Source organism: Eutrigla gurnardus, assembly GCF_963514095.1.
Source record: "Eutrigla gurnardus genome assembly, chromosome: 12".
NCBI lineage: Eukaryota > Metazoa > Chordata > Actinopteri > Perciformes > Triglidae > Eutrigla > Eutrigla gurnardus.
Window position 1 is genome coordinate 23551997 of NC_139926.1, and position 27013 is coordinate 23579009.

Below are 27013 nucleotides of genomic sequence, written 5' to 3' on the forward strand. Positions count from 1 at the left end.
TTCTATCACTTCTTTCGGTTTTAGCTTGTATAACTTCCTAACCTGTGTTATACCTGGTGGGAGTTGAACCCTGCCTTCCCTCCGGCTGAAAGCCTGCTGGAGGTCACAAGGTCAGTGCTGGAATGTCAGGAAGGCAAGAAGGTTTGAAATAATAGATACCAACCAAGCCTACAAATAAAAACACAACTGGCTTGTTATATTTCACAGTTTGTGGGTTGGTAGGTTAGAAATGTATACAACCACTGAAAAAGTGAGTTATTTCCTCTTTAATGTTACATAATTCAACTAAAAGCACATCCTTCAGGAAAAAAAATCGTATTATATGGTTGATCTGGCTCGACATGAAGAAACACATATCTGCCAGAGGGGAACATTGAGAGAAGAACTCCATAGTGTTGCATGATATAGTGTTTCAGCATCGATACTCGAGTAATCCAGTAATTCTCTGGACTACAAACAGAGATGTTTGAGGTGAATCTTGTGAAGGAGCCCATATAAAATGCAGATGGGTATGAGGTCTCAAATCATTTGCTGTATGGAAATTTTACAATAAGTGAAGTTCTGAGTTAATATTAACTAAGATTTTGAGTATTTCCTGAGCTGTCTGTTGAGAAGGATTAGCTGTGTGTTGCCTTGGTGAACTAAATGTATAGCCTACTACTGTAAATAGCTTTGTTAAGCTTCTCAACCAAAAATGTAAATGAGCAGAGAGAGAGGTGTGTGGAGGAGGAGTGTCAGCTGATTGATGCAGCTGCAGGTGATCTGGGTGATTACAGAGCTTTTACATTCTCCTCAGTAGACGAGGAGGTCAGACTCGGAGCAGTGAGCACACGCCGAGGAAGGAAATGGAGGCAGACGCTCAAGAAAATCACCAAGTATATTCGCAGCAGCACAAGTGCATTAGACCCAACGTATTGTGACCTATTGACTACAAGTCTGTGGCTGTCTATACGATAGTATAACTAATGGGAAAGTGAGGATCGTCTGATATCCAGGTGGTACATCTGAGGGTTAGGTTTGAAAGATGGATTCACTCCCCCGGTGGTCAAGGTCTCCTTGAAAGGAATATATTTCTGAACTCCAGTGTTTGGCTTCTTCCAGCTGCAAATATGGAGAGTTTATTAAAGCTCGTTACCCTTCCACAACATGCAACGACTCTCCTGGACGGCTGCAACAAATCAAACTTGCCTTTTCATTTATTTCCCCCTTCTATAAAATAGTACATAAAAACTATCAATACAAATATTTACAGAAAAATACAAAAGGATATATTTGGCTCAGATCAACTCAAAAACCACAAAAAAATATCCAAATGAAATAAAATGATCTTCAATAAGAGTATAAATACCAATTCTTTTTTTTTTTTTTTTACATATGATGGCATTGTTATTAAGCATGTGGTTTCTGCTCATCAACCCCCAAAATAAGCTACAATAAATTGGATCATAAAATGATACAGTGCTTATGCTAGCGTTATCCGGGACACCAAAGCATGTTTAAAGAACATTTAGAAGTGAATATTTTTGTTATATCATGGAGGGAATCTGTAAGCGGGACACGATCCACTTCAACACTTTATTCCAAGTGGAATAGTATCATATGTGCCTGTGAGTCCGCTGCATTAGGAAAACAACTCTGGTCCAGGATGTTAACCAAGACAAAGGAAGATGCCGCTCCAGGCCTACATTTGGCCGTGCAGTGGCTGAGGAGCTGCTCTTAAAACAGGAAACAGAAGTTGTACCCGCTAGCTGTATTTCTTCAGGCCAGGCAGTGTGAGCTCGTACCTTAAGAGGGAAAGAGAAGTGGAATATTCACATCAATTATACTTGAATGAAGGAAGACATTTGTTTACCCCGCACATGCATTTCTATAGATTAATTATCAACCAGAAAATAGCCACAGTGGTGGTACGAGGGACTGCTTCTTCAATCACCCAAATTATGGAAAAGTAAAAAAAAGTACCATTCTGTGATGCCTTTGACTATATCCAGCTGTGAAAGATCTATCATCACCTGTGGACAGGAGGGGAAGGTTAAAGTTCAGTCATCCAGACTGAGTAGTGACATTTGTTCTTCAATACAGTGGAAATAAAAGCAGTAAACCATAACAGAGAAGTCTAGTAGGAAGTCCTCTCCTGCCTAACTGAGCAGAACAACAACAAACACTTAAATAAAAATGATCTGAGAACTATGACAAAGTAGCGTTACCCACCATGCCGATGTCCTTTCTCTCCCGCGAGTGGAACATTTTGCCGTTTTTCACCGCCACGTCCAACTTCCTGCTTTGCGCTTCATGCAGTGACACGTCGTATTCAATCCTGTGATGGAAGAGAAAACAATAAGTTTATGAGGAATAGAACGATTGCTCCCTTCACCTCGTTGAGATGTGTAGGACGAGTGTGTTTACTTGTGATCGAAGACGGGATTGACCGTCCTCTTCCTGACGTGTGTCCTCTTGCGGTGGATCCAGGATTGGTCGGGGAGGAAATACAGGCGGACGTAAGAGTCTGTCCCGTTCTCACTGAAGCGGAATAAGTTCCTGCAGGCGACGGACACACAATGTGTTAGCACAGCTGTTGGATTCGGTCGCCGAGGAAACCAAGGAAATGCTGCCTTGTAGGGTTTTATATGGTCTGTATCGGTTTTTTTTTGTTTATTTCCTATTTTTATTTAATTTCATTATTATTATTAATTTGTTTACATTTATTTCTATTTTTATGTTTTTATGGGTGTGTGGTGGTCCGATTGTTTGTTGTCCTTTATGTTTGAAAATGGACAATAAAACTAAATCTAAAAAAAAGAAAAAAAAAAAAAAATGCTGAGTTTTAACAATTGACCTTTTTAAGTATTTTTATGTAACCACACAGAAACTCCTCAGAGATCTGCAATGTTTTCAGAGCTGAGCAAATGAATCCATATGTGATCAGAGTTGTGATGATTTCTCTGCCGTACCTGCAGGAGTTCACTATGACGATGAGTTTGTTCCTCAGGGTGGCGTAGCGAACGGTCAGCTGGATCTCCCCAAACGAACCCTGATGTTTCCGGATGGCCCTGAAGTGACAGAACATATCTGTAAATGTCACTTCAACTCTTGTAATCCAAACAGTCTAGTTCATCACACCTGTAGAAAGCTTCTTATCCCCTCCCCTCCAGTGTTTTATTTTGTATTTTTTATTGTTTTATTATTATATTATTATATATAAGTATCCATTTAGATGGGATATCCGTTTATTTACTTTATGTTACACACTTAAGTGTTTATGAATATATTTTTGGATGTCTAAAGGAGGAAAAACAAAAGAGCAGTATTGGAGGAATGTTGTTCTTTTACGTTGTACGCTTTAAATGTACTGCTTTTTCATTCCTTGTAATCAACAGCAAGGAAATAAAACTAACTATCATTAATGTATGTAATACTCTGGAATAAAAAGAAAGCTTGAAAAAGACACCTTGATGCAGAACCAAACTTTCGGACTCACTCTGGATACGAGGCCCCGTCCGAAAGGTCTAAACGGGACGAGGCGATGGAGTTCTCCGACAGCAGGCTGCGGGAGTCGTACCGCTGCATGGTTGACTGGGAAGAAGGCCGCCGCCATGTTCCATCGGAGCCGTTCTGGTTTTGGGCCACCCACGCCGCCGTTGTGCCTTGGGCAGCGGCGACGCCGTCGGGGGGGAGTGCCCCGTTGGAGGGGGGGGACACGGGGCCGTTGCCTCGTTGGTTAGCCTCTGGGCTCTGCTGTTCGTCTTGTGGAGGAGGGCTGAGGACAACTTTGGGTGGAGGCTTCTCCACAGTAAGAATCTAGTGAGGGATCGAGGACATGGCTAATGTCAGTGACACAATATACATGCTGTGTGTGTGTGTGTGTGTGTGTGTGTGTGTGTGTGTGTGTGTGTGTGTGTGTGTGTGTGTGTGTGTGTGTGTGTGTGCTTGCCAACGCTGCGTACCCACCCTGAGTGTGGCCTTCAGCTTGATGTGGCTGTTGGCTCCGGAGCGCTCCAGGGGGAAGCGCTGGTCCAGGGTCATGTCGGAGGTGTTGAGGAGACGATTCAGGGGCAAGTTGAGAACGCCGAGCTGAGTCTTCTTCTCGTGCACTTTGACCTGAGACCACAACAACGGGAATCAAACTACGATCTAGGAAGTGGAACAGGGTTTAGACATCCTGAGGATATTTGGAAAGAGGTCCAGTTTTTCAAATATGCAAATGTTGAGGGTCTGACCAGTGTGCAGCGACACAGTTTCAAAACAGGAACATGTTCTGTGTTTGTGCACCATTAAATGACAAACCTGAACCATGAGCTGCTGAGTGCTGACATTGTGCACAAAGAAGGTGAAGCCCTCCTCCCACACCGGGTCTTTAGAAGCGTATGCAACCTGTGGGAAGAGAAGACAGTGATGAATCCGCCTTAGCACGGTGCTGAAACACAAAATGAAAAAGGCGGTGAAGTGAGAGCCCTACCTTGCTTTTCTGAACGTCATCATCGACGGAAAATTCCACTAAGCAGTTCGGGCAGGCGGTTCTTCTTTTTGTGAGCTGAAAACAAAGTTTTTTGTTTGTTTTTTGATATCTTAACTTTATACAAACTTTCAGTGTTTTATTCCCACATGACTCATTAAAAATACATTTGCAGAGTAAATTCAGAAGGAGAGAATTCAGGGTTGAAAACTGTATTTTCAAACAATGACCAGCAGAGGGCATTCAGAGGCAATGGCAACTTGATTATAAGTGCCTTAGTGATCAGATAGGGTTTATAACATTGCCCCCATGAACCCCTTTGAACCACACCTTTCCTGTGTAGAAATCTTAAAATCCAGTACATGCAGCGAAGGTTTAATTTGCTCAACAAAGTCCCCACAGCAACGTAGTTACCGACACATTTCTCTATGCTGGGAAACTCGCCCTGAACAAGCCTCGGGTTAAAAGGAAGAAATCAAGCAACATGAACACCAGCTGATAATAACACACCCACATAAAATGACAGGCATGCCCCAGACGAACAGGAAATACCGGCTACGCACAGAGACCTGTACACCCGGAGCGCTATCAGACAACATCTGATCTGACGGAGGCTTCTGTCTCACATCAAGACACAATCAAATAGTAGGGCAGAAAGTGAAAGAGGAGCTGCCTGATTGAACCTTTCACAGGATAAACATAAGGAGGCAGAAAAGTAATAATCTTAATTTTTTATGGTTTTAAAGTTTATTAAATGGCTGATTTAAAAAGCTAATGTGTGCAGGACTGCTTCTCTGTCCCACCCTGTGGGGAATGTCCAGTGATAACAGCTTTGTGTGAACAGGTTTGGAAGAGGAAGAGGGAGTCGGGCCTCCGCATACCAAACAGCCTCGGATTAACGTCCCCATGCCAAATCAAGTACACCTTAATATTTCACAGAAGCTCCGCCTCCTTACCTGAGCATCCTTTGAGTGCTTCCCGTGTTTCTGATGCTCGGTGATCTCATTGTGGTTTTTCTGCAGACAAACAAGAGAACACACATCAGCACGTTTCCCCCCTCCATGCTGCGTCGTCTACAACAGCCCTGAGTAGAAGCCACTTACTGGTAGATTGGAGGCATTGTCCAGGTACACTGCAAGCATAGCGCAAGCGAAGCCGTCTGTAGTCTGGAAGAGAGAAATATGTGATTTACACGGTCGATTGAAGGCTTCAAATACACGCAAGAAACTGCCGTGTCACGTAGGAACTATTTTATTTGTAGCCAAAGTGAGTGTGGATGGTTGACTAGGGGAACCCTGCCTTCGCACAATGTCAAGCGATGTGATAAGCCGTGATCGGTGATGGATGCAGGGATGTTGGGGGGTGAACCCTCACATTAGGAAAACCTAAATGTTAATGAAAGTCGGGTTGGAGGAAATGAAAGCAGCGATGAGGCTACCTCCCTCAGCAGGCTGGGGTCGGTCTTCAGGGAAAACCACTGGAGCATGAGATGAACTTCTCCATTCGGGACCCCTTCCAGAGGAAACCACTACAACAGCAAATAAATAGGGGGAAGAAATGCTTAAGCATATAAACGTTCCATTCTCAACAAGGCTGCAGCTTTAAATGAGATATCATTTAAAATAACAGTACACTGTAATGTCCTTCAAGACCGTAAAATATTAAATAAAAGCTCACCTGATCCATTTCTATCTCCCTCTTCACTTCTCCCAAATCGAGGTTAAATCTGAGGTGATAATGAAACATTAGAACTTTACAGAGATGCCATTTAAAACCGATATATTTTGATGTGTTTGTGGTGCTATTAGGTAGTATCTTACGTTCCAAGCAGGTCGTCTTTATCCGTGTCCTCGTCGTACAGCTCCACCTCCAGCTCTTGCCCCGGGGCTTCGTGGACGACAAACTGCACGCAGATGAAAGGAAAGGCGGACGTTATTAGTGACATGTCTTTGAGTCGGTATTTCGAGCCGTGCCCCAGTTCAGCGTCCTTAATTCCAGTTACACCACAGACAGCGTTTGCATGATTTCTTTGTACTGCAGAACTGAGGGAAGTACTGTTGTTAATGCTGAGGGTTCAGGCATGATTACCTCGTACACTTCGTTCCACGTGGGGTCCAAGTTCTCTTTGACGGTCTTGCTTTTGAAGTTTCTGTTGCCCACTCTGAGTGTTGCATAGGGGTCTGATTTGCCTTTCACCAAACCCAACATGTAGGTGTCCTTCGCCACCAGGTCTCTGGCCCCCAGCAGGTGGACCCTCACCACACCCTGAGGAGCAGACAAAGGGACGCATTCAAACTCACAACACAAGAAAGAAATCCTCACCTGGATAGAGAAAAAAAAAAAAACCCTTAGAGGAATGTATATCTTACATACTCGAGGTAGTGGGAACCTCATCTGGTCCACTTTGACCTGGTCTATGAGGGGCACGCACATGCGGTTGGGCAACACCATGAGCGAGGCGATGATGTCCATGATGGTGTCCTCGGACAGCGAGCTGGAAAGGGGACGGATGAGACCAGAGAGCTGACTCAAGTACACAACAAGACGTTAACGTGAACATTGAAACCCCAGCCAGGATCTCACCTGAAGGCCGGGCTGTCCAACAGGTTGGTCATGCCGGTCCAGTTGATTTTTAAGGTCTGGAGAAAAAAAAAAGAACAAAAAAAAAAGTTTAAACTTGGATAATCACACAGCTAAGTTGACAGCGAGGTCGTGAAAATGTCACTCACAGGGCGGCGAAGGAAAAAAAAGGTGACTCCTCCCACCAGCGGGGCTTGACCAATGAGCGGCTCCAAAATGACCCTCATCATCCCCTGGAGCTGGAAGAGTCAGAACAGTGTTTAACATGTGATGATGCTGATGATGATGATGATGCAGGGAATGCAGAGGACACAGAAAAATGAGATACTTTAAGTCCTTTGACGCCGGCTGTGATTGCCGTCTGCACATCGGCGTCGATGTCCACGTCACCTTCGTAGCTGCAAATGAACAGTGATGTTGAAATAACGTACACGCCCCGCAAACACATTGTTCAGCGCTAACTCTGGACTTGGAACCAAAAAGCAACTCCAAATGATAAGACGGACCAACCTTATATTCAGGTCCAGGATCACCTCCCTGTGATCCACTTCATGGGTGTACACTTTCATTCCAGTGATCCTGAGAGGCTGGAATCAGGGAAAAGACATATACACACTATCATATAATATAATATAATATAATATAATATATAACACACTCATATTAAAGAGGTTTTTAACTTTAAAGTTGAGCTTAGGGGTGAGTATTGGCAAGAACCTCACGATACGATACGTATCACGATACTTTGGTCACGATACGATACGTATCACGATATTGCGATATAAATAAAGATGAAAACACAAGTACCTGTATATGTACATCAGATGATATTGATCAGAGGACAAATTGAGAATACCCTTTAAAATCATATCTCTGGTCATATTGTGCACATATTTACATACATACAATATGTGCAGAAAAAAAATCATATTATTTTTTCCATCAAAATCCAATATTTGTGTCTTCCTGGAAGACAAAAAAACGATGCGAGCTCTACCGACCAATTTCAACCAATAATATCATGACATCCATCAATCTGCAGCTTTGTTTCTTTTTGTGATCTTTCCAGTCATTAGAGATGTGCCGTTCATCAGCTCCACTTTAATAAACGGATTGACAAATGCAAACTCACTATGTGTCCAAAGTGGACCTTGGTGAAAGTGAAGGTTTTGAGCGCGCTGCTGGAGAGCCTGACGGCCGGCTGGATGTTTTCCTTGAGGAGCTTCTCCATGTACATCCCGAAGAAAGGCCAGGCCTGCTCCAACACCTGGACACGCACAGCAGAAACATAGTGAAGTCGCCTCCGAACCACGCCTTCATCACACAGCACTCACTGATTCACTTCCAAACAGAGGGAATACTTCAAAGTCAGTGACTCTACCTTGTTAACCCATTCGACTTTCTCCACATCAGGAAAGTGAACCTTTGGGGGGGAGAAACAAATTTTACATTTTAAATATTTGTGGTGATTAACCATAATTGTGTCAATAATTGTTAAGTATCCTTCATGCAAATCCTAAAGTGGCTTATGGGTAAAATGAGTCAACATAAAATAAGTCAAATTAAAAAAGAGGCAACTCATCCTACACATATGACAACATTCCTGAGTATACAAAATAGTATGAATATCGTATAGCATAGTCATCCCACACAAAGATAAGTGAGCTCTGCTCTAACACATAACATTGTTCTGCCGTTGGAAGAAACCCTCTCACTGTCTCGGTTCCCATGAGTCACTGTTTGGCGGGCGTGGTTCAACCAAATGAGGAGACGGGTAAACCTCCGGCAGAACAACGGCACATTCGGCTGGCTTAACCCAAGGATATCCAGTAAACAGCCCCGGGCAAATAGAGTAGTGTAGTCATGGTAACAGGTAATGTGACTACAGTATGGGACTTGCTTTACATAATTGGCTGCACACTTTGTTGTTTGTTTGAACCGCAGTCAAAATCAGTCACATGTAAAAGGTCAGACCGATATGGAGGTAAATCAGAGCCAATAGTTTTTATATAGTTTGGGCAAAACATTTTAAACTGAAAGGTCAAGTTTTGATCTAGAATTTAAAAAAATTAATACAACAATGCATTGAAACTAAAAAAAAAAAAAAATGTAGTGTAGTAAAAAAAGTCCAGGTTAAATTTGGATTCAGTAAAAAAAAAAAAAAATCTAAATCTGAAAACTATAATTTTTTTTATATGAAAGTGAAGACATTTAAAATAATTTAGTAAAAAAAAACTGAATCCAAATTATAATATATATATAATTATAATTTACTACACGTTTTAAGGTTGTTGTTTTTTTTGTTTTAATACACTGCTGTATTTTTTCAGCATCAAAACCTGAATTTTCTGTTTACATTATTTGGCCCTGATCCAGCTCCACCCAGACCCGTTCTCCAAAGCCTGGTCCGAGTTGAATCCCTTTGCTGCCTGGTTGCCGAAGTGCCCTTGAGCAGACCTATAGCCCCGTTAAAACAGCCGAAAAACACACACACACACCCACGATGCCATTTGTAAAGCACTCTCCAGCTCCTTCTTGACAACGTGTCCTTCATTATCCAGAAAGTCGATGGCGGTTCCGATCCGGGCGTCCTTCCACTGGCGGTTCTTCCTCCACCAGGTGACCATCAGCATGCAGAGCAGCACCCAGCTGACGCTGAGGCCCAGGTAGCCCGTCAGGTACACGGGGTAGCAGAAGAACACGACCCGGCCGAAGTACGCCAGCAGCTCGATGAGGATGCGATTGACGGCGGAGGAGTTGAGCTTCTCCGCGCTGCCGCTGATCGACGGGCTCTCCCCGAGCCCCGCTGCCTCCATCGGAACCCGGTTCCTCAAGTCCTCCACAACGCTTTAGTTACTGTTTTTTTGCGCGTTCCGGTTCACTGTCGCGCTGCTTCCCAACCGATAACGAAACGGAGACGCCAACCTGGAGCACAATCCACAGTGGTAACAAAAAAAACAAAAAAATGCGTCCCAAAACTTCCGTGTTTGAAACTTAAAAAAAAAAAAAAAAAACAGGTAGACACACCTGCTGCACCCATGGGTGGGGAATGCGCGCACTCACAAAAAAAGAATTCCACCCTAAAAACAAAAAGCAACATTGTCTGAAAGGTTGCTTATATGTTTTTAAACTTACATTGTGTGTGTGTGTGTGTGTGTGTGTGTGTGTGTGTGTGTGTGTGTGTGTGTGTGTATGTATATATATATATATAAATTATATTTTTATTTTGTGGACGTCTGCGGTTGTTTATGACTATTGTGTTTGTGACTTGTGAGGGAAAATGGACCAGTAACACCAGCAGGTGGAGCCAGAGACTTCATCGTTGCAAAATATAGCACTATAAGTTATATAAGGAAACAATTTTTTTTTGTTATTGCAAATTTGTTTTGATACTTTATTTATCCTCAGTTTAGAGAAAAAAATATATATATTATATTGTGTATTATATTAGGGCTAAATGCCCTAAATGTAAATGTATTACAAAGGAAGCTTCTTATTGCCCTGAAGTTGAAAAAGTGATAAATTAAAGTGTCCGTGTTAACAAAAATCAAAACCATTGTTTAGATTAGGACTAAAATACCTTTAGAGATTTAAACTGAGGGCTTTATTAGTGTTTGGTCATTTGCTGAATTTTTGGAAATCTTCTCCAAATGAAGAAATGGCTCCATTGTGTAATGGCAAAATAAACAGGATTTGCTATATTCTATATATTAAAAAAACGACACATTTTACTATGTATGCTGCTTTAAAAGCTGGAAAAATAGAATTAACTTTGCATCGAGTATACAGAAAGCAATCAACACATGAGTGTGCTCGTATTAACTTTTATTAGTGCAGGCTTGTTTAGTGGAACAGCAGTTACCTTTCAGTTCTCCTTTCCAAACCAAAAGTGAACCTGAACTACACATGCACACAGCCGTTTATCATCCCGTGATCTCCTAGAGCAGAGCTGGTGCTTCCCATAATTCGCCGTCAACAACAAAGAGTTTACAATAATCCCATAAACATGTTTCAACAACCCTCTCGCATTCTTTACATCCTTCAATTTTAATTATTACTGTAGTACAATAGAGATATATTCAAGGCACATGGATCTGATTATAAAAACCTAAATATCTGACCTTTGTGATCATTTGCAGTTTGCTTGTAAACCAAGAAAAGACTTATTATATGATTGCACTAACTGGAACATTAAATTAAAAAATCTTTAGAAAAGCAAATACACGAATCAGCTGGTGATTCGGAGCAAAACACTTTGTAATTTTGTAAGGCAGAATCAAATGTAAGGCAGCATCGGTTTTGTGGAGCTGTGTCACTTGAATGTGATCAAATATTCAGGACAAGCCTGGCTGTCGTGGAAGACAACAAACATGCTGGGCGTGGCCACGTTGTCCACGACGCTGTCGTACTTCTGAACGGAGATGGCGCCCTTGGCCGGCGGTATGATCATGTTCCGTTGTCCTTTGGTGAAGTCCCCCGTCAGCACCCGACAGAGGTACATGCAGGCCTCGCCCTTTTGGTTGGGCTTGGAGTAGGTGGGTTGTGCTGAGTAACTAGCCTTGACAGCAAAGTATGTGCCGTTGCCATAACAAGCAGCTGAAAATGCAGAAAGACATTAAGTTAATCTGTGACATACTTGCTATAATTGTGTCACGTTACTTGTTTTTTTTCAAAGTTAACATTCAGAATATAAGTGCACTTCCACTTAAGAACATCCACTTAGGTTAAACTGAGATACAGTAGGACCAAAGTGGAGTTCAATTTTGTAGATCATTTTGCTGGATAAAACGTGGATGATACACTTTTGGAGCTTATTTTCTGCGATGCTAACTTCCGGGTTTGGCTTACTACGGTACGTCATCCCTGCAGTATTGTCTGTTGGGGGGGGGGGGGTCTCTCAAAGTGGGCCGTTTTTTTAGCCCATGGCCTAAGAAATGCTGCAGGAAGTCACGATGGTTGTAACCTTCCAACAGCAAAAGTGAGACGCAGAGCCCTGAAGCCCCGCCCCTTCTCCTACGCAGTTTGCTAATAGTGAACGTGTTGAAATTGCACCAACTGTTTCCGATCCACATTGTGGAAGTGCCTGACAAAATGCCCCATATTTTGGACTTTGCTCACCGTTCATCCCCGCGTAACTCCTGTTGAAGCCGAGTTCGTTGATGGTGGCCACGGTGGTGTGGCAGGTGCCGTGGAAGAGGCGTCTCTCGTTGTTCTGGTGCTTGTTTCTCTGCTCCATGTCACGCTTCTTGATCTGCACGCTCTTCCACAAGATAGGGTTCTGGATCCTCTCGATCTGAGGAGGAGGGGAAAGTACATTTTGGAGTGTTTGATTTGAGTCATCAACAAGATGTGGCAGATGAGACATTAACCGTTACATAGAGACCATTTTAAATGTAGTCTACCTTAATGACTGTTTTATTGCACGTGGCCTGGAACAGGTTCAGGACTTCAGTGTGCTCTGGTGTCCCAGCCTGAATAAGGACGACCAGGGTGGAGGTGTTGGCCGGCATTGCATCCCAGTGCTCAGGCGTCTCTTCATCTAGTGGCATAAAACAATTTCCTTTTTTATCATTCCTGGCCTCAACAATACATTCATATTTTTTGGTATACGGAATCTGTGACCGTGACCAGAGAACGAAAAATAACGATTCTGTACATATATGCACATGTATGTATACTTCTCTAAGAAGAAAATTGTACCTTTTAGTTTGTCAATGCGTTTTATCTGTAGGATTTGTCCCTGGCTACCAGTGGCAGGTCCCTTTGGCATATTGACTGTGTAGTCCTGACCCAGGATTCTAACTTTAACATTTGGCAGCTTCTTTTCCAACGCTTGCTCAAGCTCGAAGTTGGTCGTGGCATCAACACTCTGAAACTGGAGTCCCTGCTGCTGGTACTGCCAGTCCGCCACAGTGCCCGCCTGCTCCTCTTTCTTCTTCAGCTCCTCCTGATCCCTCACCGACCTCAGCATCTTGTGGATTTCATTGCTGGCTTTGAGCACGTCCTTGCTGAGCCCCTCGATGGTGAACGCGGCGTTGGCGTCCTTGCTCTCGGTCCTTATCGTCACGTCGAGGGTCTTCTGGATGTCAATGATGCGCTTGTGGTCTGCATCGGCAAAACCCAGGATGGAGTTGTCTGGGATGGTGATGTTGTGTTGCTCTAGGGATATCAGGTTGTTGAGCTGCTGTTTGGCCAAGTCTACTCTAGCCTGTGACCCACCGCAGATATGGAAGGAAACGGCGTCGACTTTCAGTGGTTCAATGACAAAATTATCATCTCCCTGTGGCTTGTCACCACTTCCGCTGTTAAATAATACTGAAAGAACAAGACCTACATTAGAATTTCACATTAAAACTTCATCATGGATTCAGGAATATGAACACAGAAATGTGTTGTATTTACATTTGATTTTGGAGCCGATGTTTCCCCAGAACCCTCCTTTATCTTTCGGATCAGTGACTTCCCTGTCATGCATGCTGTTGTAGAAGTCCTTCAGCATGGGTGCCTGGAAAATAACTATGCGAACTGTCTTCAGGGGACCGGCGGTGTTTTGGCTCAACACATCAATCACTGCATCCAACATGGCGTCCGCCACCTGCTTTGCCTTGACATTCCCTTGACCTAAAAAAAAATGATACAACATAAATTACACACTTTTGCTACAAGTGTGCAACATCTTAAAAAAAATAAGCTTTCATTTCTGAATTTCCTCCATTTTATAGTCACACCTCAACCGAAATGGGCTGGAGGATACATTTGAAGACTTCACATCCTACAAATCTCACCTGTGCCGATGGCAGGAAACGAGACGGAGGTGAATGCGTTTGTCACACACATCTGGAGTGCATCTTTCACAACTTTGTTGATTTTGATCGGGTCAGTCTTTCCAACTATGTGAAGGAGCTTCTTGCACTTGAGGTTGCCAGGTTGGGTTAGTATAATGCCTGCATTGGCCTTGGCACCTAAAGGTGTAGAAAGAATGAAGTTGAATGCCCTTTAAACCTTGACAACCATCTCTCTCTCTCTCTCTCTCTCTCTGTGTGTGTAGACCATATGAGTTATGATTACAAAATTGGCTTAATGATTGACTCTTTATCCATGTGATTACAGGGCCAAGCAAGACAATTGTTACATGTATTTGGTATCAATTTGTGTAAATGTTTCCCTACCAAGGTTTTGGCATTCATCTTCAACAGCCTGACCAGCTGCCTCCAGAATGGCCTTTGATACTCCTAGAAGAGAGAAAGATAAAAACAAATACCATAAATCAGAGGATATGACTCTGTGACATTCACGTGTCAAATATTTTGCCTAATAGGTATCTAGCTAAATGCATATATTCACATTAAATCTAAAAATTATAATTATTTTTGCATTTTTCAGACGTTCCAGTTCTGGCAATCATTTACCCGACTTGAGAGTGAATTGTTCATTGGAGGAGTTGACGATTACATCACAGGTCTCCTTGGTTATGTCTCCTGAGACCGCCTGTATGACCACAGATCCCATTTTGGTCTCATGCATTCCTGAGCTGGAGACGACTTTAGAGAAGGGACCTTCAGGCAGTAGACAAGAACAGAGAATAAACAGCGGTACGAAAGCCCGTTAAGTAAAGCTTTTTGTTAAGATATAAATTATGACCAATCGGGTCTTCACCATCATTCCATAATGTTTGTTTGGACGGCTGTTTTTTTAATCCTTAATTTCTAAAATGCAGCATTGCATTTGTTCCTTGAACATTAAAACGTTGCAACTGTATTGCCTACCTGTACTTCCTTGGTTAACTATGGGCCCCAGACCTGCTGAGGCGCTTGGGAACCTCTTAATGAATTCATCACTATAAGCCTATAGACAGAATGACAGAGATGGTATATATCACAGCAAAACAGAAGAATCACAGTATTAAACCACAGTTGCTGTTAAAAAACAGTAACCAACTCAACAAGGACTAAAAGCACAAGGAATTTATTTTTTCATTGTACTTTACAGCTTGTTTTCTTTCCTTACCTTGATAGTTGGGGCATCCTGTGAGTAAAGGATGATCACGACCTTCTTCAACTGCTTTGGTTGTTTGCTGCTGAACGCCAATATTTGATCCAACATCAGTGATGCTGCAAGGTCTTTTGGAAAACCCAGGTTTCCCGTGCCAATGGCAGGGAAGGATATGGAGGTCAGACCGCTGTCCTCTGCCTTGCCCAAGCAATCCTTGAAAATGCCACTTAAGATCTGGAAGACAAAGCATAAACGCTGTTGCACCTACTTACCAGCCTCTGCAACTAAGATAAACAGAGCGGACAATAACTTAAAGCAGTAGATCTGAGGTATATTCCTCAGTTCTCAGATCAGATCATCAAAATCAGATCAGAGAAGCCATTTAACCAATAATGTACAAGATGCACTTTACCTTCTCAGCTGTGCCTTGTCCGTTGTCCCAATGAGGCGCAACTGCATGAAAGACTTGTTTGCTCTTCAGCTTGCAGCCGTCAGTAACGATGACCTCACCGGTATTTGCACTGGTTTGAATGTCATTTACCAAGTCCTGAAGTCTGGATCCAGCTTCGCCCAAGATGGCATTTGAAATGACTCCTTTGTTCAATGCAAGGTCTTCAGACACGGAATTGACGGTCACCTCGGTCTAAGAACGTGAATCAGAGTGTCATCCGCTGGATGCTCTTCATTTTACACACATTTACTCTTTAACCAATTTTTGGTTTTAATAATAATAATAATAATAATAATAAAAGGAGAAATTACCGTGGCATTTTGGATGTTTCCTTTAGTGAGAGTGATGCCCAATCCCTCTTTGGTCTGCACTTGAGCCAAGCAGTTTGGGTCAGAATTGGTGGTCTTGGTAGGGAGGGTTTGCTGAGACAGGCCGACGCCGTGATTTCCAAATTCCTCTCTGACAGCCGCCTCCATAGCCTGAACAGCGATGTCGTCGTTGTTCACCAGATGGATCTTCCTCAGGGTGTTGTTGTCATAGTTGTAGTCACAGTGTTCTTTCACGGCTTTGGTGATGGTGGTCGCACACAAATTGAGAGGAAAGCCCAGGTTCCTGCTAATGGCAGGCAGAGCCACCGAGACACAGCCGTGCTTCTCGGCGAGTTCTAAGCTTCCTTTAACAGCTCTTTTCAACAGCGCCAGAGACTTCTGGAGTTTAGCTGAGTCGAAATTGGGTCCCACTGCATGGATGACTTTTTTGCAGCAAAGCTTGCCCCCCGCACCAGTTACGACACATTCTCCAGGCTTGAGCTGTCCACTCTTCTCAATCAGTTTGTCACATTCGTCCTGAAGCTGGGGGCCGGCAGCTTTGAGAATAGCTGCTGAAAGACCTCCGTCATGTTTCAAGACTTGGTTAGAAGCATTGACAAGCGCTTGCACTGGGTAGCTGCACATATCTGCCTTGCAAACAGCTATTTCCACTCCATCAGCTGTCTGAAGCTGATACACAGGCTTAGGTCCTTGTCTCTGGGCAAAGTCGTCCTGTGCACCATGAGTCTCATCGACCAGCTGGACCAGGCAGCGGGTGTCATTCAAGAGTGAGGAGGTATACATAGCTGCTTTGTCCTTGAATAACTTCTTCACTCCAGGTATGGAGAGCTTTAAAATCTCAAGGAATACCGAAGAGACCAGGTTGTCCACCAAGGCCTTGCACTCTGCAACATCAACCCTAGAACCACTAAGACAGATGGCCTCCTTTCTGAAAGACACCACCACTTTGTTCTCCACTTGTTCCAATGAAGATGCGTCAACTTTTTCGATGTATTCAACGATGATGTTGGGCTTGACCACAACGGTTTCTTCAACTTGAGCATTCTGCGTTAAGAAGTCATCAAGTTTATCGCCAACTCTTATGACACTATCGTTGTGGCCAGAAACCACAATTTGCTCACCAGTGGTGTGGATTCGAATTCTTTTGCATGACTCATTGTTGGCATTCTCCAATTGACTGACCAGCTCCCGCCACTCTGGCTTCTCCAGGACACCGCTGTCTTCAACATCAATGTATTGAGATGTTAGCAGCCTCCCCAGATGGTCTTCGGCATCTTTCAGGTCTTTGTCGGAAGTGGCGAGGAGCTGAACCCTGTGTGCGCTGATCTCAAACACCGCATTTACACCATTGGATGTGAGGAGAGCATTTGTAAGCTCCTCTTGTTGTTCATCCTTCAACAAGTCAAACAGATAGTTATCCACTTCTAAATTCTGTCGTTTTAACACAAGCATCGAATCATATATGACTTTGCTTGCTGCCAAAATCTCATCCCTGAAGCCAGTTACTCTCAAATCTGCAGTCTCTTTCCTAAATGAAATTTGTAGTTCTGGGTAGACATTTAGAAGCTTGACCTGAAGACCATCTTGAGACAGGATGTGGAAAATGGACGGCGACACTTTGATCTCTTGGGTCACGCTCAGTTTCTCCCTCTGCACCCTTTTGGCAATCTTGCTTACAACTCCACAAAGAGCTGGCTCTAGTCTGTTGATGTCCTCCACAGGACCAGCTACTGATAAGACACCACTGGCTTTGTTCGGCACCAAGAGCACATCCTCATTCAAGAGTGTCTCTCTGATCTTCTCTTCAGATTCTTCCCACACCTCGGACTCCGGCTGAAGCTTCAGAGATTTGTATTTTGACAGAGCTTCTGCAAAGGCTGCCTTCACAGTATCCCGCCACTGTTTGACGATGACTTTAGCATCCTTTTCTCGTAGGAGTGAAGGTACGGGTCTCAAGCATGCAGAAGATCGGTCAAGGTTTACGTTGCAGAAGTTGTTTTCCAGTTGACTACGAATGGTCTCTGCTGCTGATTGGACATCATTGAGGTATCTCCAGATGGCGTCGTCAATGGGCTCAATGACAGCAGCAGGGAGTTTTAGTGAAGGCTTATCTTTGCCATAGAGGGCTGTGCCCAAAGAGTTATAAAAAGGATAGACTCTGATCTCTTTCTGCTTGATGTGATGCTTCCTCTTCATGATTTTCTGAACAGCTATGGGGGAAAACATACAATCACATATTACATTGTCAAATTATCTAGAATTCATAAAAAAATATATATAAAAGGTGTCAATCTGATACCTTTGTGGTCTTTAAAGGTGATGGTGGCGGATTGTTCTTCTGCATTCACCACAACATTTTCCACGTCCCCACCTGCGTTCTCAAAATAAAGCTGGAGGATATCTTCACTAAAATCATGTATTTCTTCAATTACGACTTGCTCTGTGACCTCAAGAGGCCTGACTGATAGTCCCTTCTTCGTGAACGTCCTGTTTTGGGGGCATCTTGCAATGAAATCAGCGTTTTCTGTGAGATTGTGATTAAAAAAAAAAAATTCTGGTCGTTAGGCAATAGCACTTTCACAAAATAAACACAAACGAAAAACATCTCTTTGTGCTTTCTTAATCAATCCCCACTGGAAGAGATCAATATACGGTTAATAAGTTAAAAACGCATATGTGATTGTCAGTGATTGATTGGAAAAGTTTCCCTGCAGAATGAGATTGGTGTTAAGTTATTGTCTGTATGCAAACATGGACATTTGGATGTCATATCTCATATCCACTGGTGGCAGATCTTAAAACAGGCCTGTTTGGGCAAGCACCCTGCTGAACTTTCCTCTGCCAATGACTTAAAAAAATATATGCATTAATAAGAAGTACAGACGTTTGTCAGGTTCAGTGCATTGTCAATCAGCATATTGTTTGTATGTGCAGCAGGAATGTTATACTACTAGCATTCAGGAGGAGAACACCTGTGCTGCTTGTTAGTGGGTGGAAAAAGGCAGGAATACAGTAATTTCTCACTACTTGTGTAATGCAATGGTCATATCATATTACCAATGCCATCTGTTGATGTTTGTCATAAATATGTTTTCTCGTACAAATTTTATTCGGCAAAAAGTTTTTTTTTTTGCAGCAGCAGCAGCAGCAGCTGGATTGTTGTTTCTGAATGATTATTACTGGATATAATACCGTTGCATCTCTTATTGATTGTTTGTCAAAGGAAAACCTCTGCATAAATTGAGATTTGGGAGCTATTACCACACACACACGCACACACACAAACTAGATGAGTACCTTTTCCACTCTGGAAAGTCACCACAACGGAGGAAATGTCAGGAATGGCTTGCATTGTGAAGACCTGGGTTGCAGACGGAGAGTTGGGGTCCTTATTAATATTCTCCACGAGCATCTCCAAAAACTCCTGGCTTAAAGTCTCTGGAATATTCCCCAAAACAGCAGAAGTGGAGCCGGCCTCTCCGTCTGCTGTCTCGTCTTCTGGAACTTTCGCCCCGGTCTGAACTTTGACTGCAGGTGTGTGATCGTCGTTGCCCGAGTGCTTCTTGACCACAGCGGCGTCCGCTGTCGGTGAGGCATGAAGGTTTAGTGGCTGAACACACATTTCTTTATAAAGTGAGATCTTTTAACACTAAATAACAGCCACCTTGTTTGTTTCCACGTGTTTGAAGTGCTTAGGTTAGTTAAGATTCATTTTACAGCCCCCTCCTACTTCCCTCCTGTGACCATCTTGAATTTATAATCTTGCATCCTTGATAACACATAGTTGTTGCCTGCATCTCATTTCTGGTCCTAAACCAGGCTGTAAAGTTATCAAATGTTCCATATCTTCATATTTGCACTATATCCATATGTTCTCAGGGCCTATACAAAACGGCTGCTGAACTGCACAGATTCAGAATATTTTGTATTTTGTTATTTTTCATATGTTTCTACCTTTAGGTTTTAGTATATTATTTTTATTATTTTTTATTTTATTTTCTATTTGAGGTCACTTTGTGAAGGGAAACTACAAAATAAAAAAGCCATTTCTCAGTGTGAACTATGTTTCTACTGTGTGTGTGAAAATAATCTTTCATCTTGAAAATGAAAGCATAGTAACTTGTGATTTTGCATGTCTTTATAGCCCATTTGCTAGTCGGAGCCGTGAACACCTGGAGGAAGTGAGGGAAGGGCCTTCATTGTGGCTTAGAACAAGTCACACTCTACTGGGCTCTATTGTTTTTATTTTTCTGTCTAGTTTACATCATCTATATCAATAGGTTCTGCATTCAAATGCAGGATGCAACGTAATCTTTTGGCACAGTTGCACATCATCAACTAAAAGGGCTCGTAATTAAACATCGCTTGGTTCGTTTTTTTTTGTTTTTGTTATTTTGTCTAAGTCTCATTCACATGGTTGTTATCAGTTAATTATTTGGCCATGACCAAGCTCCACTTTCTGTACTCCGACACACACCGGTGCTCCGTGGCACTCCCCTCTCTCCATGTAATAATAATACATAGGTTTTAAATTTTCCATTTGCTCAAAGACGCCTGAAGTAACCTGACGGTCAAATAGAAAGTGAAAGGGAAGAACAACGTTTTCCTTTTCCTTTACTGCCCCTTCCCATAATGTAATTTGACACCTATAATAATAATCTGAGCCACTCAGTTACAAACACAAGCTATTATATTGGACGTGATTTCATGTCTCACAAAGGAAACTTGTTTCCAGGGGACATTAGAAAGTGATGCACACTCGGCTTTCTATCAGTTCAGTTGGAAAATCCTCTAAAATGGAAGTGTTTTGGGTCTTATTTTAACATCATCATCCCTGCTTTACCTGGCAGAAGCCTTTTGTTTGTTCTTCAGCTATAATATCTGATTTGTATGCGTACTTACACGTCTCCTCCACTTTAACAGCTGGAGCTTCCTGTGTGGAATAGAAGAGAAAAAATGCCCATAATCTCAATCACTTTGACATCACCAGGCACACAACAAAGCTTCCCGAGCGTTTCTCTCCTCTCTATAATATCCACACAGCAGGAAGTGAGTGAGAAGGGTGTAAATCAACACATGTATATCTTATCTGACACTGATAAACTTCCCATTAGTCTGAGAAGAGGTTTCCCAATGATCCCACACGATGAAGAATATTATTTCTATTCTAAAGGAGGGCAGGACTAAGGCGGGTTTTTCCATGACCATATATGGCCCTGTAACGCCCATAATAATTAATATTAATATTATGACACATTAAGTACGCAGAGCCTCAAAAACAATCTCCTTTTAGGTGATTTTTAAACATATTTAACATTGAACATTTAACATACTGACCTTCTTTGTCGTCTCATCTCCGGGTAAGCGAACCGTCACCTTCAACACGCTCTGACCCAGATTAATCTGGTGCACCCTTTTCCCCAGAACACGCTGCTGGTCTGAAAGAAGAAGTAAAAAACATTCAACCACCCCGAATAAACAACAGCAAAAGAGAAAAGTAAGGGTCTAGTTTCCCTGGCGTCACTCACCCTCCTCTCGGCGGAAGCGCACCACCGCTTTGCCGCTGCCGTCCTCGTAATCCACCTCACACTCCCCGCCGCTGGATTTCTTACTTTGAAAGTATTTCACCAGTTTGTTTTTGAGTTTTTTGACGTTGCAATCGTCGAGCTCGGCGACCAGAGCGTGAGAGTACGCGTCCGCCATCGTCAGCAACAACACACACAATCTCCCGTCTCCCTCCCCGTCGGTCTGTCTCTCTCGCTCTGCTTTACTTTCACTTTTGTTTCTCAGGAAATGAAACGCAAACGGTTTTTTGTGTTTTCGACGTCGTCGCCCAGTCAGAGTCGACGCTGCAGCCGCGGACAGAACAACGGGCTTCTCGTCGGGTTCGGTTCGTGTGGAAGAAACGTCACATTAAACCTAAAAGTTGACCCGTGTCTGCGTTTCCTCGGTAACGTCGGGTGAGTATCGTGATTATCGCAGCACAACGCTACATTGTAGCGTCGTCATACACGTAATACTGAGGCAGCAAAGCTATTCGTTATAATAAAAAAAAAATCGAGATAAACAAAAATGGCGTCTTGCTTAGATGTTTGGATAATTCAAATACTTAAGTTAAATTAACCTGATTCTAACTACTAAAGGCACTCGAACACCTTAAATAGTGCTTTAGCTCTCATATAGACTCATATTCATTATTTATTAACCACATTTTAAAATCATTCCAAATGCAGAAACAAATTATTATGATGTTTAATTAAAGCACTGCACACACCTGCACTTACAGTACACACCTAAACTTGTTGGTGGTTTGGTGTGAACCTACTTAAAGTCTAGACGTCTACCAAACCTTCACTTTTCAACCCACATTTAAACGTCAGACGTCTGATACACATCTGTTAAACGTAGTTTAGTCAGTGTGCTAATGCAGGAATAAAATATAATAGTTTTAATTGCAGTCCAAATGAGGTGCAACTGCAGAAAACTCAGAAAACATAGTTTTGAAGAGATGATTTGATTTGTCTTTGTGCAGTTTCCAAATTTTTACATTTTACCTAAAAAAGTAAAGCATAATAACGTTCTTGTTGCCAAGCTGTAAAATAAGCATATTACTCTATTCGCCTCATTAATTTTTTTAAATTATTTTTAGTGGGATACAATCATACTGATCTCTGCCTCCCTCTGCTGGAGTCAAAGGAAAACAGCATTTGAATCTATTGAATAACACTAATGTGGGTCCCCTGCAGGCTGGTGGTGGTAAAGCATTTGTTATGTTATTTTCCAACGCATAGTATAATATTTTCTGCTAACTCTGCCAGTACTATGGAATTAAGTCACATATTTACATTTAAAATTATTCTAAATCCACAAACCTGTGTTACTATTCATGGTGCACCATTGAATTCCTGGTTCTGGGGATAACTGATCTTTATACAGAAAAGGTCAAATATGAGTTTCATGTATTTGGGGATCAATAACATGTATGGGATGATGTAATCCCATAGAGAGATAAATGGCTTTGTGAATAACTGTTATATTTAACCAACAATCAAGTCGATTACTTTGATTTATGAAATGAAGTCTTTGATGTTCTTCCAGTTTGACCGACTTTCCCATTTCCTTTTTGTTCAGTTACTATTTGGTGGCTTTACACACACAGACACACACACACACCAAATAATTCCCTTTTGCCTTGTAAGCCACAGTCTTTCACTGTCTATCAAATATATGAAACAAACACTGTAAAGTTTTTCCGTTCTCTCTGTTTAGGAACCATGTCCTGTAAATTAGATATTCCTCTTCACGGGACTTCGGTTAAGATTGTGAAAGAGTGTGGCTCTCCCCTGAGTGCTGTCCTCCAAAGTAAGTTCGGATGTGTGGCCACCTTCCATGGCGTGGATTTTGAGAGAGACCCGAGCACAGCGCCGCAGAGGAGCACGGCCGTCGTCCAGGAGAAAAGGTTTTCCGCTACGTTGGGCGGAGGCGTTCAGGTGTCCGTGTGGAAGGCCGATCTCACCACTTTCCAAGCGGATGCGGTTGTGAATGCTGCTAACGAACGTCTTCAGAATTATGGCGGCCTCGCTCGAGCTCTGTCCATCGCCGGCGGTCCACAAATCCAAAGGGATAGTGACGATTACGTGAGCAGGTACGGTGACTTGAAAACAGGAGAAGCAATCGTCTTAGATGCTGGAAACCTACCATGCAAGAAGATTATTCATGCCGTGGGCCCAGACCTATCTAGAAGTGCCTCTCAATCTGATCTTTCTGTTGCTGAACGGCTGTTGGAGAAGGCCATCAACAGCATTCTTGACAGCGTGAGGATGCACCGTCTGCAGTCTGTTGCCATTCCTGCTATAAGCTCTGGTCTGTTCAACTACCCCCTGCCAGAATGTGCCAACACCATAGTGAGGACTGTGAAGCGCTACTACGAAAGTGCTTGGTTTTCAGGACATCTCCCCATAGAGATCTTCCTTGTGAACCACGATGACCCTACAGTCAGCGAAATGGAGAGGGCCGCCCACAAGTTGTTAGCCAGCAGCAGCAACGACAAAGGCAATGCCAAAACCTCAACACCTGCAGTCCAGCTTGGAAGTGTCCAGCTTGGAAGTGTCCAGCTTGGAAGTGTCCAGCTGACACTGAAGAAGGGGAACATTGAGGAACAGCAAGTAAGAATCCAACATGTCTCTTCACTAAGTGAAGCTCTGCTCTGTAGTTGGATACATTTACCGGTCTCAGCATGCAGTTATTGTTATACAGGCTTCATATGCACATTTGCATTTTCATGTCCCAACTATGTTTTCTCTCAGACAGATGTCATCGTAAACACGACATCCACATATCGCGACCTAAGCCTGGGTCGGGTCTCCCATGCTTTATTGCAGACAGCTGGTAGAAGAATGCAGGAGGAAATCAATCATGTGCCTTTCTCAGGGAAACATGTCATCACCACAAAACCCTACAACCTGAAGTGTAAAAAGGTGTATCATACTTGTTGCCCTTTAAAGGGGGAAAAAGGAGCGGAGCAGGTAAAGTGAGAGTTTAACTGTTATGGGGCATTGAAGTGAAGGGATTGTATGTGATGTTCATAGTCTTTATATGAAAATAAATGAAACGTAAATAAAATATGTTGCTAGGGATGGGACGATATAGGATTGAAAAAATACAAGATATGAACATACATTGAAGATCTTATGATTTCTGATCATCTTTTTTAAGTTATTTGATTGTTTTCGCACTAAGAAAAGGACGAACACTAAACATGTCTTATCTGTGACTCAAGAAAAATAGTTTTTTTTAACAAAATGTAAATTGGGAATCGCAGGGATTTTGGCCAGGATAATCGTGACATGAGATTTTCATATTGAGTTAATTTGTTAGGATTTGTCTTCTTGATCAAGAGAGCACACGCTCAAAGTAGCATTAAATACAGCTGATAGTAAGTAAATATTTCTATATCTTTTTGTCCTCTGATTCTTGCATTACAGGTTCTTTCTAAATCGGTATTGGCTTGCTTATCGTTGGCAGCCGCTGATAACTACAAGTCGATCACCTTTCCTGCCATCGGCACCGGGAACCTCGGGTTCGGAAAAAAACAAGTTGCCCAGATCATGTCGGAGGCCGTGGTCGAATTCGCCAAAAAGTACTCACGGGAGATGGAAGTCTATTTCGTCATATTTCCTGCCGACAAAGACACATTTAAGGTTGTATCCCAAAAGTGCTGCCATGTTATTACACTCCTATTGCCAGCGTTGTTCGGTTGCTCCAACTCAACACAACTCAAGGAAATGTAACCAAAATGGAAACATTACTTACCTTCTCTTTTTAGGCCTTCGAGGAGAAAATGGGACAACTCCAAAAAAAAGCATCTGGTCCCAGCTCGACAAAGGGTGACAACCAGGTCTACAATAGATTTGTAGCAGAGGGCCTAACGATGTCTTCTTCACCAGCATTTGAGCACAGAGATTACTCTCATGGCGGCAACGCTCCCAAGCCACAGATCAGCCTGGTGAGCGCCTCCAATGAAGCAACCCGCGAGGCCGAACGATGGCTCAGTGACCTCCTCTATAGATCTTCTGGCCCCGTCACCATCTACAACAACTTCGTCCAGCACTTCGGCGAGCAGCAACACCTGCAGCTGTCCCGCCTCATGAAAGGGGGCGTCGACATCGAGGAGGTCTTTGAGAACGGTCGCGCGGGCATCATTGTCAACGGGGATTGGGTCGTAGACGTCGTAGTTGCCGCGTTGCATGTGGAGGCCATGCTCTGCACCATCCAGATGGAGTTTGCCTCGGAGGAAGAGGACGCCATGATGATTCATGCCGCGATGACCAAGAATGTGTCCTCTGCACTAACGATGGTTGACAAACCAAGCCCAGATTTATTGGACAGATTATCTACCTTCGAAAAGCAGGGCCTGCGGATTCAGAAGGTACGGTGTAAATGCAACATGCTTGATGTCGATGTCACGTGAGACACAGATGAGCCGTTTCAAAGTGCATATTGGTTGGTTTTCAAATGCGTCTTACTTGGAACCACCGCTTGACCGGTTAAACATTTCATTTTTAAGGTGGACCGAGTGGAGAACTCTACACTGAAGATGCTCTTTTGCCTCAAGAAAGACCAGCTTCGCTGCTCCACTCCTCCTCGAAGTATGCTTCAGCGCATACCTGCACAGTTCTGCAGGATGGTCAGCCATATTGGATTCCATTCGGAGTACGCACCACCCGATGGTATGCCGACACATCTACAAATAGCATTTGATATTATGCAAACTATTTTTGTCTGGCCACGATTTCTAGGATATTAAATGTTGAACAACAGTTGTTTTTTTTGCGTGTTCCTCTGTATACAGATCCAAAGTATGGAGAGGGCATCTACTTTGCTAGCGAAGTGCAGAAGGCCTTGGATGTGTGGAAGGTGCAGAAGGAGCACAAGGAGGAGTATCTGTACTTTGTGGAGGCTGAGGTGCTGACAGGAAACTCCACTCCGGGTAAACCGGGTCTCATTCTGCCTCCTGCTGTGGGGAACGACCCACGCGTCATTTACGACAGTGTGAGCGGAGGACCCGATGTCTCCGTCATATTTAGCGGCTATCAAGCTCTGCCCACGTACATTATCACCTGTAAGAAGTCCTGAAGAGCCACTTCTTCACTGGTTCTTCTGGGGTTGTTGTGTTGCTGCACAAACAGGAGAATGCTTCCTGGTCGAGGGGGAAATGGCCGATAGTGGGGTTATGGGGTGTGTTGTTGATTAGATAAGAAAGAAGTCTGTTTGCATTACTTCTTGAGATCACATATAATTATTACAATATCAGCTCATTAGTTTTGAGTTTCATATTCTTTTCATTATGTTTTGGGTGATTAACATGTTTGACATAGCAGCACAGCGATTTCTATATCAATCAAAATATTCAACTTTATAAATGTACCTTTAGCAACTATGCAAAGCTTTTAATGCTAGACGAGGTATTTGATTTGAAGCACCACATGCTGTATGCAGATATCATTAAAACCATATATATTGTACCAGTGTTGGCAATCTGACATTTAAAGGATTTGTTTGGAGGAAGTGTACCAACCCCTCATACAGCAGGCGAAAAGCTTTGGCTACAAATGATTGTACTGTAATCGAAGCACCATGAATAAATAAAAATATGAATCATTTTCTTTGTTTTAAGAATCTATAATTCAACACAAAACCACATCAGAA

The 27013-nt window shown here is 42.9% G+C and overlaps 3 protein-coding genes across 3 annotated transcripts; 1 reads left to right on the forward strand and 2 right to left on the reverse strand.

The window, feature by feature from the left end:
* Nucleotides 1–1163: 1163 nt before the first annotated feature.
* Nucleotides 1164–9986, reverse strand: esyt3 (extended synaptotagmin-like protein 3). Its single transcript, XM_084023612.1, has 23 exons — nucleotides 9532–9986; nucleotides 8415–8456; nucleotides 8166–8300; nucleotides 7544–7620; nucleotides 7362–7431; nucleotides 7183–7272; nucleotides 7037–7092; nucleotides 6827–6947; nucleotides 6542–6718; nucleotides 6274–6356; nucleotides 6131–6179; nucleotides 5892–5981; nucleotides 5557–5619; nucleotides 5410–5469; nucleotides 4457–4531; nucleotides 4285–4371; nucleotides 3949–4098; nucleotides 3479–3798; nucleotides 2952–3050; nucleotides 2407–2538; nucleotides 2212–2317; nucleotides 1963–2012; nucleotides 1164–1784 (listed from the first exon to the last, which is right to left on the reverse strand). Exons 1-23 carry the CDS (start codon nucleotides 9847–9849, stop codon nucleotides 1745–1747), a joined length of 2490 nt encoding a protein of 829 aa, XP_083879738.1. The 5' UTR covers nucleotides 9850–9986; the 3' UTR covers nucleotides 1164–1744.
* An 855-nt stretch (nucleotides 9987–10841) lies between these two features.
* parp14rs1 (poly(ADP-ribose) polymerase family member 14-related sequence 1) lies at nucleotides 10842–21642 on the reverse strand. The gene is made up of 17 exons (XM_084023609.1): nucleotides 21334–21642; nucleotides 21143–21243; nucleotides 20708–20738; nucleotides 19103–19387; nucleotides 18105–18329; nucleotides 15788–18015; nucleotides 15438–15668; nucleotides 15041–15259; nucleotides 14800–14878; nucleotides 14443–14589; nucleotides 14203–14265; nucleotides 13819–13995; nucleotides 13436–13654; nucleotides 12734–13348; nucleotides 12436–12572; nucleotides 12152–12326; nucleotides 10842–11629 (listed from the first exon to the last, which is right to left on the reverse strand). The coding sequence occupies exons 1-17, from the start codon at nucleotides 21506–21508 to the stop codon at nucleotides 11346–11348; spliced, it is 5391 nt and encodes a 1796-aa protein (XP_083879735.1). The 5' UTR covers nucleotides 21509–21642; the 3' UTR covers nucleotides 10842–11345.
* On the forward strand, nucleotides 21628–26969 carry parp9 (poly(ADP-ribose) polymerase family member 9). Its single transcript, XM_084023613.1, has 7 exons — nucleotides 21628–21765; nucleotides 23075–23970; nucleotides 24112–24330; nucleotides 24790–25005; nucleotides 25131–25733; nucleotides 25872–26034; nucleotides 26157–26969. Exons 2-7 carry the CDS (start codon nucleotides 23080–23082, stop codon nucleotides 26438–26440), a joined length of 2376 nt encoding a protein of 791 aa, XP_083879739.1. The 5' UTR covers nucleotides 21628–21765; nucleotides 23075–23079; the 3' UTR covers nucleotides 26441–26969.
* The last annotated feature ends 44 nt before the right edge of the window (nucleotides 26970–27013 follow it).

What these genes read in the sequence shown, in the direction of transcription:
- parp9 (XM_084023613.1), top strand. Translation starts at nt 23,080, where the DNA reads ATGTCCTGTAAATTAGATATTCCTCTTCACGGGACTTCGGTTAAGATT. An exon ending in GGGAAAAAGGAGCGGAGCAG is followed by an intron (nt 24,331 to 24,789) that starts GTAAAGTGAGAG and finishes CTTGCATTACAG; the next exon opens with GTTCTTTCTAAATCGGTATT. An exon ending in AGGGCCTGCGGATTCAGAAG is followed by an intron (nt 25,734 to 25,871) that starts GTACGGTGTAAA and finishes TTCATTTTTAAG; the next exon opens with GTGGACCGAGTGGAGAACTC.
- esyt3 (XM_084023612.1), bottom strand. Translation starts at nt 9,849, where the DNA reads ATGGAGGCAGCGGGGCTCGGGGAGAGCCCGTCGATCAGCGGCAGCGCG. An exon ending in GGGAGATAGAAATGGATCAG is followed by an intron (nt 5,982 to 6,130) that starts GTGAGCTTTTAT and finishes TTGCTGTTGTAG; the next exon opens with TGGTTTCCTCTGGAAGGGGT. An exon ending in ATGACGTTCAGAAAAGCAAG is followed by an intron (nt 4,372 to 4,456) that starts GTAGGGCTCTCA and finishes CTCTTCCCACAG; the next exon opens with GTTGCATACGCTTCTAAAGA.
- parp14rs1 (XM_084023609.1), bottom strand. Translation starts at nt 21,508, where the DNA reads ATGGCGGACGCGTACTCTCACGCTCTGGTCGCCGAGCTCGACGATTGC. An exon ending in GAGATGAGACGACAAAGAAG is followed by an intron (nt 20,739 to 21,142) that starts GTCAGTATGTTA and finishes TATTCCACACAG; the next exon opens with GAAGCTCCAGCTGTTAAAGT. An exon ending in ACGCATTGACAAACTAAAAG is followed by an intron (nt 12,573 to 12,733) that starts GTACAATTTTCT and finishes TTATGCCACTAG; the next exon opens with ATGAAGAGACGCCTGAGCAC.